Raw genomic sequence first — 13,648 nt, 5'->3', positions numbered from 1 at the left:
CTCCTAAAGTTTGTAATGAATTTTGGCTGGTTCGTGGTTCATGAAGCAATGTTCGCAAACTTAAGAACTGCCATGAACTTTCACAAATTTTGGTGTGTTTTGTGGCGGTTCATGAAGAGCAGAAAGCAGGGGTTTAATCCCCTGCTTTCTGCTCTTAACTCAAACAGCTGTTTGGTTTGAGTAATAGATGGATAGAATTTCCAAAATATAGATTAATTCAAATTATACAAAATCAAACCAATCTGTCATTTAATATCAGATACTATATTAGCTGGCAATATATCAACCTGTTGATGTTAACTTTAAGGGAAAATAAAACATGAGATCCAGCTTAATACCAATAGTAATATATCATCTACTCCATTAAGATTTCAAAGAAAATTTTATACTGACCATAATTCTAATATAAGCAAAGCATAACTATCCATTAATGCATTGGACAATTTTTGCCCTGTGTGCTGCTAAAATTCCCACCAACCAAATTGCTCCCTGGATTCTGAATTACTCAGCCTTATTTCTGAAGTGGAAACCTAATACATTAAAAATGTTCCATTCCCCCCTCCCTATCACCACAACTTCAGTTTGTTCCATAAATTTGTCTCTCCCCACAGCATACCCTTTATCAATGATAACATGCTCAATAAAATATGAAAAAAGTAATCTTGCTGTGATTGTATATACAGTTTATTGAGATGTGTTATTTTATGTTGGGTTTTAACTGGTGCAGGAGTGTCTATGTACACAAATTTTTAATAGCTTCAATGTGAAGCTACTGAAGAAACTAGAAGTTGTGTTGAACAGCTCATACTTCAGTTCTAGAATTAATTTTGGAAGTGTTCCAAGTCTAAATCAGAATTCAGAAGCAGTGGAAGAACAAAATCATGGAACAAGAAAGCAATGGAATGGGGGAAATCCTCTCATCCCTCCATCTGAGAAACTGCTACTGCTGTATTATTTCTGTCTTCTCAAAAGCTTATAATTTTCTCAACCACTTTCCAAATTTCCCAGTCTGCCAATAATAGGAAATGGTTTTAACTTTCAATGAAGGGCATTGTCTTAAATCCCCAGTGTCCTCATGTAACAGTCATCAATGACAGAGATCTTCTGTTCAGATACAGAAGTTATAGTGCCATCCAAAACAGTTTTGTGCCGTTCAAAGCCCACTGATGTCACTGGGCTTAGAAGGGTGTGACTCTGCTTCATATGGCACTGTTAGAGTGGCACTCAGCTTTGCAGCCTGCCCTAGGGCTGGCGCCAGCATACCCTGAGATAGGGCAGCTGCCATGGTCCAGGGTTTCTGGCAGGGCATACTGCAACAGAACCCCCAACCACACGCTGCCAGGAAGGGTTTGCAGGGGGTGTACAATGGTGATGTTCCTAGCAGGCACATTGGTGGTGTTCCTACTGATGATTACACCCAACATCATTGAAGAAAGGATGCATAGTCACTGCAAAGGCTCACAAACAGGCAGCGGAAGGAAGAACACACAGGTAGATGGGTAGGCTGGAAGGAAGGAAGGCAAGAGCTGTGGTCCTTGTGGTGTGGTCAGAGGTGGAGAGGGTGCCCCTAGGCACTCCCTGCCCAGGGCTCTCCTAAATCTGGAACCAACCCTGAGCCTGCCCATGGTCAATCAGTTTAACCTTCATTTAAGCCTGCTCAAGGTTAATCAGTCTTATCCTTTGTTTGCAGATTCCCAGCCGTACTCAGATGAAGAAGGTTGTTCTGAAGTATTCCTCCCAACTGACAGTGACTACGACTCTAGTGACGCCTTGAGTCCCAGAGAGCTGGATTTGGTTTATTCATCCTCACAGGACATATCCCAGCAGGCAGTTAGCTGCCTGAGTGGTAGTGCCCCAGATGTTCTCCAGGTCCTTGACATCAAACCTTGCCTGACGCCAAAGCAAAACCCCAGAGGAGGAGGCGCCACTTTAGAGACAGAAGTTGAGCAATCCTCTGAATCCATGCAAAGTCTGTCAATTGGAGGGCTTTCACCAAAAAGCACTGAAAAGACTCCTGGCTCGAGACAAACCTTGAACTTCTTAGGCAAGAAAAAACATGGGAAACATCAGCACTACAGCTACTTCAGCCGACACCACCGGTGGTTGCGTGTGCATAGTGAGAGCCAGTCTATCTCTCTCTCTGAGGGTGTGTATACACCACATCTCACGCGAGCCATGGAGTTCTCACAAGAGTCTGCTTCTGGTGAGCAGATCAGCATCTCAATTGATTGTCCCCGCAGCACTTTCTTACCTCACGCTTCAAGCCTTCCAGAAGAAGGGAAAGGCAAGTATCAGGAGCTGAGGCCGAATGTCCGCAGGATATTCGTTGAGCCTTACAAGACTTCGCTGCCCAGTGAAGATGGTAAATCCTGGGCATTGCGTAACCAGGCAGTGGAAAATGAGGATTTACACAGTCCCACAGGGCAGGAGATGGTTCCAGAAGATCCATCCAACTCTAGCTTCACTGAAGTATTTAGTAGCAATCTATAGGGGTATATGTGGGACAGTAACTCTGCTCCTCAAGCCTGCCCTCCAACTGTGACTGCAAGTATGACAAACAGAGGGTCATAGTTTCTTGTGTTTTCTTTCCAAAAGCAACCTTTGCATTCAGTGTTCCCAGTTCTTGTCTTCACCAACTGAAGATCAGACCTTATCTATCTATGGGTTTCTATGATGCAAACACAGGGTGCCTGACCCTGACTGTTAAAGATTCTTCTTTGATATTAATAGAGCTGAGCTGATAGTTCTGCATCTTCTTCATAGAAAAGGGTTGGGGGGGCCCTGAAATAGTTCCCTAAAGACCCCCAGTAATGTAAGCTCTTAAAATGCCAGTTTACTGACATTTGTAAGCCCAGGCCAAAAAACAACTTTGTTGTTGTTTTCAATAGCTCTTCTTCCTAATATCAAGAACTGCATATAGTCTAATTTGTACACTGGGGGCAAGCAAAGCTAATTCAGAGGAAGTGTGATACCTACTCAGGATACGCCGTTCTCTATTTGAACTTCATTTGCCTTCAAATTAGGGTTCCCATTTGCCCACTTGTGGCAAGAGTCCTCCAGGTAATTATGGCCATTGCCCTCTGATGCTCACCTGGTTGGTGGGCAGAAACTGGGGTCAAATGGGGGGGCCCAATTGTCCTGGGGAGAAAAAAGAAAAAGAAGGTCTCATATAGGGAGAAGGTCTTACAGGAAGTTCTAACCATAGAGTTCCTGGCAATTCCTAGAACTACCCTTTGTCACTTCTGGTAACTATAGGAAGGGCAAGAAACTCTGTGGTCAAATCTTCCTGTAAGTAACCCAGGTATTATTTTTCTTTTTAATTTTTCTCCTGTGATGCTGTCCCCCCACTACCCTCCCACTGATTGTCAAGCACTGCCTGGCAGCCCTACTTTAAGTGCCGTCATCAATGGCCACATCTAATTGCCTACATGACATAGCTAGGAAGAAGGCTAGTTTAAAGAAAAATGGCACTAAATTTGCAACTGATTAGAGCTGCAAAGAAGGTTACAATTGAGTGCTGCTGCCACCTAAAAGTTAGGTATGGGGATTTGCCCCACTATCTGAATATGAGTTGATGGTACAGCCTGAATTTTTGTTCTGTCTATAGTAAACCCCTCCCCCAAGAAAATCACTCAAAAAGGAAATACTTTGCATAAGGGAGATGAAAATTTTACAAAAGAGCACTCCTTACTTTCAGCTCAGCGCTAGCTTTTAATAACAACATGGTTTTCCACATGTGGCTCTTCCTTGCCTAATGGCTTTAGAGGCAGAGGAAGTCCATCTGGACATTTGCCTAACAAACAAGCATTTCCTTTCCTCAGGAAACCCTGGGAATTTCAGTTCAGGGGAGGGGGAAATGGCCCAGGGATCAACTGAGAGTTTTCTGCACTTCACCAACTTATAATACTGAACATTCTTTAGGGGAAGCCATGACAGCTAAAATGTCATCAATCTGGTATGCATTTTTAGAATAGCTATGGCCTCTGGGTCAGTAGTTGGCAATTCTTCTATAGGAACCCCACTGTGTTTGTTCCAATCAGGTGATTATACAATTAGGTTTAGTGACTTGTGCTCATAAAACATGTGGCAGGTACATCCTGGAGTTAGGGTGAGGACTGAATTAGGGCATTCTTCGTGGCATTTTGGTTAAGGCCATTTTGAAAATGTGACCTTAATCTTCTAGTTTGTTGTATTTATTCCTATAGAAACTGTGAATCCCAAAGTTTACAGCCTAAACTTACTAATGTGAAATACGCCCCCCCCACACACACACACAGTATGCACATGACCACACAAACTCTTGCACGTGTGCATATGTAATCTCCTCCCCAATTCCATATGTCCCCAGATTGTAAATCAGTAGATAAAGTGAACAGCAATGAGCAATTCTTCTGTAGAAAATTGGACTTTAATTCTTTGTTGCACAGCACATTTTAACTATGAAGCAACCCATGAAGTGTAGCAAAATAATAATTTTGATTAACTGTACTAAATTGAAAATAGAGTAAACTTGTCTAGATACTAATTTTTGCACTAAGAACGAGCTTTCCAAAGTATGACCTTTTAAAGTCGCATTCATGCAAAAGGCATGTTCCCCCTGTCCCTGTCCACTGACAACTTTTTAATATTGTTTTTAGAAATACAGACGTCTGTGACTTGCAAAACCTGATAGTCATCACATAAATCTTAAAATAGACACACACCCCAAGAGTCATATGATAGATACACAGGTGTACTAATTTCTTTTTTCCTATTATCATTTCTGGTCAAAAAGGTTTTGTAGGTTTTTAAACCATTACAAAACCCCACAAGAGCTATTTAACAGAGAGGATAATGAGATGTGCATATACACTGTGGGCGATAATGTCTCCATCATTTAGTGCTGGCAGTGCCAATTGTCAACAAACAGCAGTGTTTGGTAGATGTTCCAAATTAACCCCAAATCATTAGGAAACATCTCAATCAACTAAATTGGCTGCATGAGCAAATTTTCCTCTGCAGGTGTTAGTGTGAAATATTCTCCAGTAGTTCTCTAAAAGCTGCTGAATATTTACCAAGTGCTTAAATATTTATATTTACATCTAGCGTTTAATGTGACAATTGATTCTGGATTGTATTTGATAGCTAACCTGCAATGGTATTTCATATCTGATAGTATTTGACAGCTGATGAGATTTCATATTTGATGCCTGCCAAAATCGAAAGAGTCAAGATACGTCACATTTTGAATTTTGAAATGACTTTTCATGTTCAGAATGCAAATGAGAAATGCCATTTCAAATTCAAATGGCCAAATGACAGATGTCAGCAAAGTTCAAATATTTGTATTTGCTTCCACTCCAGTTGCTGCTTAGAGAAAGTGTCTACCTTACTGTGGAACAATATGGGACAGTCTGTCTAAAGCAGTTCTGTATCTGGGATTAACAGGGGAATTAGGGATACACATAACAGGTTCTAAGAAAGATACGCAAGTGGTCAAATCACTGTGCAATCCTATGCACAGTTATTCCAGTCTAAGACCATTGATTTCATTTGGCTTAGGCTTGAGTAAACTCTACACTATCTGCCTACAAGGAATAAAATGAATGCGCTTAGCTTTAAGCCAAACTAACTGCACCAAAGCAAAGGTGGCTGATCTGGTTTAAATCAAGTATACTTTGGCTTACTCTGGATCTGAGCCACAAATTATCTCTGGATCTTAAGAGCTCCCTCATTAATTGTGAGCCAAAACTTGAAAACTTGCACCCCTCACATGCATTGCTTGCAAGGCCCACTAACTGAAAAGTTGGTCCAAGAAACAGTGTCCAGTAAAACACCCCTCTCCTCTGTTCACCTTCTGAATTAACTACTACACATTCATTAGTGATTGGGTCTTGCCTGCGTGCATATGGCAAAGGCACCCACACAGACAGCTATAAATTACTACTTCATTGCTGAAATGTAAATATTTTTAAATAGAGCCAATGAAAGATTCGAAGAGGCAGGGAGGGAGAAAGGGGGGAGCTCGTCGTGTATATAGGGAATGGAATGTTTTATCCCAAAAGTTTACGCTTAGGGTATTTTAAAAGAAATGTTTTAGAAAGAAACGGTGCATCTTTCTGTTCCATGTGTTCCAGTCCCACCACGTACACACACCACACACATGCACTTAGTTGCTGGTCAACTCTTTTTAAACACACGGCTCATGACTGTTATGTACAAAATTTTTAGAAATCCAATGCAGCCTTACCAGCAACAAGGACATAGTGTATTGGGGAGGGGGATGCTACAGAGTTTGGAAATTTCTTCTAAGGTTCTTAATTCAGAATTTCTTTAAGGAGTTGAACTTTGCCATCAGCAAATATATATTTTTAGAACAGGCCCTTTGCGTGTTTGTCTAAAGCTACAGTGGCTTTTTTTGTTTGTTTGTTTGTTTGTTTCTTCTTGTTTGGGGCATTCCATGCATTAAAGATAAAAACTGAATGCATTTGCTTATACGTCCACTGATGCAGCATTAGAAAAGTGGACCTTCCCAATGTTGGCAGAGTACTGAGAAGCACAATTATGAACTTAAACTCACCATGCCCTCTTATTTTAAAAAAGGCAAGATGGGGTTCTTCACAGTATGCCAAGGACCATGCCACAGAAATACATCCAGGATCATGCTTGTTCTGGGATGAAATTACACATGCCCTCTGCCAATCGGTATTTAGAATGGTGACTTTTCGTGGGCTTTAAAACAGACTTCTGTGCTGCTAAATAGTAGTGGCCTACTACTCATGCTTTTGCATTCTCTGTTGTGGTGGGAATGGGTTATTGCAATGTAAAGAAGGATTTTACGGGTGTAAGGCTGGGGAAAACAATCACTGTGTCAGATTTACTTAGGCCAAACTAGATGTTGGACTCATGGATGTCGACGCCATTTTGGAGATGAATTCAGCCATTTTAGAATCATGGAGTTGGAAGGGGCCATACAGACCATCTAGTCCTACCCCCTGCCCAATGCAGGACCAGCCTAAAGCATCTCTGGAACATATTCATCCAGCCTCATGGACGGCTTCAAAAGGGAATTAGATAGGCATATGGAGCAGAGGTCCATCAGTGGCTATTAGCCTCAAGGTATAGATAGGGGCTCTGGGGCAAGTGATGCTCTGTCTTCTTGGTGCTTGGGGAGGCCAACAGTGGGAGGGCTTCTAATGTCCTGGCCCCACTGGTGGACCTCCTGATGGCACCTGGTATTTTTGGCCACTGTTTGACAGAGTGTTGGACTAGATGGGCCTTTGGCCTGATCCAACATTGGCGTCTCTTATGTTATGGTCTTATGTTCTCTTCTTGAAAGCTGTCAGTGAAGGGGAGCTAACCACCTCTCTAGGCAGTTGATTTCACCTTTGAACCACTCTGACTGTGAAAAAGTTTTTCCTAATATCCAGCCGATACCTTTCTGCATGTAATTTAAACCCATTGCTTCGGGTCCTATCCTCTGCTGCCAACTGGAGCAACTCCTTGCCCTCCTCCAAATGACATCCTTTCAAATATTTAAAGAGAGCAATCATGTGCCCCCTCAATCTCATCTTCTCCAAACTAAACATTCCCAGGGCCCTTTGCCTTTCCTTGTAGATCTCAGTCTCCAGACCCCTGATCATCCTCGTCGCTCTCTTCTGCACCCTCTTGATTTTGTCCACATCCTTTTTGAAGTGAGGCCTCCAGAACTGCACACAGTACTCAAGGTGTAGCCTGAACAAGGCAGTATACAGAGGGGCTATGACCTCCTGCGATTTTGATGCTATGGCCTCTTTAATACAACCCAAGACTGAATTTTCCTTTTTTTGCCACCGCATCACACTGACTGCTCATATTTAGTTTACAGTCCACTCTTACCCCAAGATCTCTTTCGCATACACTACTCCCCAGAAACGTATCCCCAGTATTTGTGCTTGACATTTTTGTGGCCCAGATGTAATACTGTGCATTTATCTTTGTTGAATTGCATCCTGTTTGCAACTGCCCACTTCTCCAGAGTATTCAGGTCTTGTTGAATTTTAACTCTATCTTCTTTGGTGTTTGCTACTCCTCCCAATTTGGTATCAGCAAATTTAATGAGTAGCCCTTCTACCCCTTCATCCAGATCATTGATAAAAATATTGAAAAGTACCGGGCCCAAAACCGAGCCCTGCAGCACCCTGCTGGATACCTCCCTTCAATCTGATGAAACGCCATTGACCACCACTCTTTGGATGCCGTCCTCTAACCAGTTCCCTATCCACCGAACTGTTCTGTAGTCCAGTCAGTCTTCCAATTTCCCCATCAGAATGTCATGGGGAACCTTATTAAAAGCTTTACTGAAATCCAGGTAAATTGCATCAACAGAGTTCCCACAATCCAGTAAGCTCGTCACACGATCAAAGAAGGAAACCAGGTTGGTCTGACAAGATCTGTTGGGGACAAAACCATGCTAACTTCCCCGGATCACTAAGTGGTCCTTCAGATGCTTACAGATCGATCCCTTTAAAATCTGCTCTAATATCTTTCCAGCAACAGAAGTCAGACTGACCAACCTGTAGTTTCCCGGGTCATCCTTCTTCCCTTTCTTAAAGATTGGGATAACATTCACTCTCCTCCAATCTTGTGGCACAACCCCAGTCCTCCAGGAGGCCTTGAAGCTGATGGACAGAGGCTCTGCAAGTTCCTTAGAAAGTTGTTTGAGCACTCTTGTGTGCACACCATCTGGCCCAGGGGATTTGTATTCATCCAGTGCAGCCAGGTGCCTCTCCACAACCTCCCTGTCAATGTCAATTGGACACTCAGGTGTCCTGTTATGTCCTATACCATCTCTAGATGGGCTCAAGTTCTTCTTGGAGAAAACAGAGGCAAAAAAGTCACTAAGTCTGTCTGCATTTTCTCTGTCCTCCACCGGAGTTTCTCCTTCTACTCCCAAAAGCGGTCCAATTGCCTCTTTTATCTTGCATTTGCTTCTCACATATCTGTAGATGTTTTTCTTATTGTAGTGAGGAGGATCAGTAAGGAGGATCAGTGCAGTGAGGAAGATCAGTCAGGCAGCATGGTGGGTAAAAGCGACTCCCCCCCATGCCCTTTCAAGTGGTGAAATACCCAGTGCTGAAACAGACGGTGCTGAAATGCCCCTCACAGCTTTTTTAAATGGCTGAATTAATCTCTAAAATACTGTTACCATTCACTGGTCATATTTGGCCCTCAGAGTGTATATTATCAGGGTGAACCCAACTTCCTGCTATGGTGCATTATGGGAAATTAATTCTTCTCCATGGTTCTCAATCCTCTAATGGATTTCTTCTATGATAGTCTCATTGATGTAAGTGGGAACTTCATAAACATGTACTTAGGTGAGTTGTACCCTTTGGCTGTACCTTTGCTGACTGTTATTTCCCAGACTGCTATGGGCAACTGCCAGGGCATGGTTGCAGAGTCAGTACTAGTGCTGTTTGGCTTGTGGGGACATAATATCGATGTATCATGTTTTTATCCTGGCCTTACTTCAAGGCACTTGGGGTGGCGTGCATGGTGTTTTCCCCCCTGATCCCCCTCCATTTTATCCTCACAACAGCCATGTGAGGTAAGTTAGGATGAGAGAGAGGGAGTGACCCAAGGTCAGTGAGTGTCAACACTGAGCACCTGACACTCCCCCTCAAACAAAACCCCAAGGCAAGGGGCTTCTTATTTCTGGCACCAGTTCCTTGAACTCTCTGTCTGTCCACCTTAGAGCATGTATTTAAGACTAACTAGTCTAAACCCATTTAAGACTAACTAGTCTAAACTCACATTTTTTCAAAGAGGGAGATGGACCTCATAAGAGGGTCTAGATATGGCTTCTGTTGACCCACCTGCTTGTGGTACTTTTTCCAGATGGGGACAGGAAGTGAAGCACCAACTTACTTCTCCATCTATGAGCAGTCATTGGTGATGTAGCCCTGCACCTTCATGGCTGCATCTCTCCTAGAGGAAAAACAAGCATCTTTTGTAAATGTGTGGGACCTATTTAATATGAGAACCAGCCTGATTGTGGAAGCAGCCCAAACCGTTGCTTGAGATGGCGATATTCTGAGAATTGGCCCTGAACCGCCATGTTATGTAAGAAGTGCACCCAGGTTCCTTTGCATGTCCCCAAAGATTCCAGGACAAAAGTCTTGAATGACATGTCATGTTATCTTTTGTGGCATTGGATCCTGCAGCCCACTTCTCAGATTGTGTGGTGAAGCCACTTGTGGTGACGTTGTGGGAGAGCCCCCACTGAATGCCATCTGGCCTTCTTTGTACATAGCAATTTAGCTATTTATTGGTTGTCCTTGTTCTGATTCTCCTTGTAATTTGTTGCTATCCATGCAACTGAGTGTATGTTTTAAAAGTTTCAACTTTGGTACCTTAAAATGCACAATTTTGTGTGCTTAAAAATTCTGTACATATACAGATGAACAATGAATACTGTGTTAAGTGTCATCTGGGGATTTTGCCTCCCAAACAATATTTTCATGTATACGTCTCTAAAGAAACTGTTTTAAAATACTGCTGTATTTTGCGTGCCTCTTCACAGGTGCATCTTGGGAAGAGGTATGGCTCTTAAATATTAAATGAATATAATTTTCAACAATATGTATTTTTGATAACTTGAAATATGTGAAAAACTATTTTAAGGAAAAAATGATCAGCATAAGGAATATTAGATTTATTTGAGTATTCATAGCCATGGAGCTTGTTTTCTGTTTTGTTGGGTTTTTTAACAAGTGTGTGTGTGTGTGTGTCTAATGAGATATCGGGGACATAAAGTCCTTTTGAGATTCTGAAGAGATGAAATGTTATTTTATTCCTTGTTTAAATTGCATTTTCAGATTATTTTTCTTGCCACAGTTCAAAGAAACATGAAGCATAGATTCATTTCTCAGATCACTTCACCTTTGCAAATCCTGTCCATTTTTTAATAGAATTTGCTTTGGTGCCATGTTTTTAAACACACATTGCGTGTTACCATGTATACTTCTGCCGACTTCTAAAACACCCTCCCCCTCATGAAAAAGGTATAACGTGTTCTTTGCAAATCAACTTATTGAGGAGCATAGGTGATGTGTGTTAAGGCCCGGATCCACTTGTACAACATAATGCTGAGTGCACATTGTTGGGCTTTTATCCTCTGTTTGGGGATACATTTATCATAAGATGCTTTAGTGACCTTCAGATGCCTTACTCTGTCCAACTTGTCAAATGAAAAAACTGATTACTATTGCACTGTACTTCAGCATCACCCTGTCTTAGCAGTCTGTCACTCAGGCACTGATTGAGCTGCTGTTGGACAATCTGTCCCTGCTCATCTGCAGGCTACATAGCCTTCACCACCTACTGTCAAAGTGCTATCCTAAGTAGAGTCATGTCATCCTAAACTCCACTGACTTCAATGAACTTAGTGTTGGAATATGCAAAGTCTATTGTGCGTAGATAAAGAAAATGACAGGAACATCCTGCAGGGGGCAGCAGAGGGGAAAACTAGTTAGCACAGTGGGATTAGGGGCTTCCTACTATTTTCAAATAGTCTCCTTCCTGTCTCCTGATTGGCTCAATTGGGGTTTTTCCTGCTCCTGCTTAGAAGGGTTCCATTACTGACTCTCCTAGTTAGTTAAACAGTTAGACTTTTCTTTCTCTCTCCTTTTTCTTAGAAAGTTTGTTCTCTTCTTAATAAACCAACTTTATTCTTTAAACAGCTTGTGCTCCACTTTCCTGCATATCTACACTCTGCCAACACTTAGAAGGGTGTAGTTCTGCATAAGATGGCATAGCCCATATCTGGGAGATGTATGTATAAAGAACAGAGTCTCAAAGCAGTCCAGTCTACACAATATCATTCAATGAAGTTTAAACCAAGACAGGGTTAGAATGCTTTCCTACTGCATGAATGACAAGTACACATCATTAGCATGTCATTACATGAGCATATTTCTAGCAACTGCAGTATGACATTTAACCACGAGGAAAATAGATGGGTCATTTTTGGTGTAAATCCTTCAGAACAATACATATGTGGAGAAATGTGTCCTCACTGCAAATTATTCTGATTATTGAGGGAAGATAGATTGATAAACAGGATAATAAATTTCTATCAGATTCATTGCAAGAGTCCCTTGTGAAAACTTTGTGTGAGCATTCAGTTTCCTAATATTTTTGGCCACAGAGTAATTCCAAAAACATTACTCTGGAGGAAAGCATTACAGTGGTTGAAAATTCAGGTGTATGAGTTGCCTCCCAAATTTTGCCCAAAGAGGAATTCATTGTTAATGTGGAAGTTTCTCCCAATCAGAATATGCCACAGAATAATAGTGTGGGGGCACCAAAATCTGATCTAATTCCAGCATGAAATCTCAACAGTCCCCATGAGATTCAGAGAGCAGTTTAGTCTGGTGGTCTTCTATGGGCTGGTGTTGCCCATCTTAGAAGTCGTCATGTTCATACAGATTCTCAGCACATAGCAGTGAGGGTTTTTAGTCATGTGTTCTGACTTTGGGATCTTTCACCTATCTCAAGGCAGTTGTGCAACTGACAACATCAAGCACTGAATTCCACCTGAGTCAGCTTGTTACATGTGGCTGCAAAGAATATTCCTCAGATCCAGAATGAGAAATCAGCTAAAATAAGCATCCCTCCATGACTGTTGCTGGTTATAAATATTTCAATGTGCATCATAATTTGCACTGTAATGTGTATTCTGAGCCCCATCAAATGATCTGGATATATCTTTTGATGGAGATGCATATATACACATCTGACATTTCTGGTCAGTATGCATGATCAGTTGTCCACAGATACTGCTGGGTCACAGCTATGGCTTGCAGTGATGGACAAAAAGTTGGATCCAGCCAGCTTTTTTGCTCAGTGTTATCCAATTCGCCTCCTTACTATCGCCCCCATCCAATATGGCTTTTGTACATACCGGTGCTAAGATCCCCAGCATAGGCATTGTGGGTGCTTCCCTCCTTCTTTTCATCAGTGAAAAAACTGGTTGGGTCCCATTCCCACCCTGAGTGTCCAATCACAGCCATCTTTCCTGAGTGAATACCATGACTGCCATTGGCTGGAAAGGTCAAGAAAGCACATCCTATGATCTAAATGACAGCACATTAGAGTGCCATTTTGGTGATGAAATGAACCGATATATACCATAGGAGAAATGTGGAATTTTTTTTATAGGAGACTTGCATGTAAGTATACATGGTAACAAATTTCAATGCTGAAGTCACCAACACTGAAAGTCTCACAGGCAAATCATGTGTGTGCACTGTAGGCTTTGATCCACCATAAACTGGCTGCTCCAATACACTGGAAAAAGAGGTTACAAAGGAAAAAAAGGCAGCCAAGGCCTCTTGCGCAAAAGCATTCTAACAAGATTGTTTGTCCTTCCTTGTGTTTTTAACTTCCAAAGATGACAGTTTTGTTGCATGTTCCAAGCTAAGCAAAAATGGGTAATGAAACCGTTTACAGTACAAAGCTGATCTAGCCCCAAAAGCCATGCCACTGAAAAGAAAACCTGTCTTTGTGTGCATGTGTTTTTAACGGGTTTGGTGCATTTCTGCATGGCCCATGATGCATTTTGGGGGCATCTGGTAGACTGGTTGTTTTTGCTGACTACAGCTTACGATTTCTTCTTTGCAGCAGA

The 13,648-nt window shown here is 42.0% G+C and overlaps 1 protein-coding gene across 1 annotated transcript in view; it reads left to right on the top strand.

Annotated features, from left to right (window-relative positions):
* Positions 1 to 2,490, top strand: part of ANKFN1 (ankyrin repeat and fibronectin type III domain containing 1) — a 168,621-nt gene extending 166,131 nt beyond the window's left edge. The window contains exon 17 of the mRNA XM_015406849.1: positions 1,691 to 2,490. Coding sequence (XP_015262335.1) covers positions 1,691 to 2,490 — 800 coding nt within the window. The remainder of the gene's footprint in view (positions 1 to 1,690) is intronic.
* Positions 2,491 to 13,648: the final 11,158 nt, after the last annotated feature.

This window comes from Gekko japonicus, unplaced genomic scaffold, assembly GCF_001447785.1.
Source record: "Gekko japonicus isolate JY-2015 unplaced genomic scaffold, Gekko_japonicus_V1.1 scaffold962, whole genome shotgun sequence".
NCBI classification, from domain to species: domain Eukaryota; kingdom Metazoa; phylum Chordata; class Lepidosauria; order Squamata; family Gekkonidae; genus Gekko; species Gekko japonicus.
This window is presented reverse-complemented; position numbering and strand designations above follow the sequence as displayed.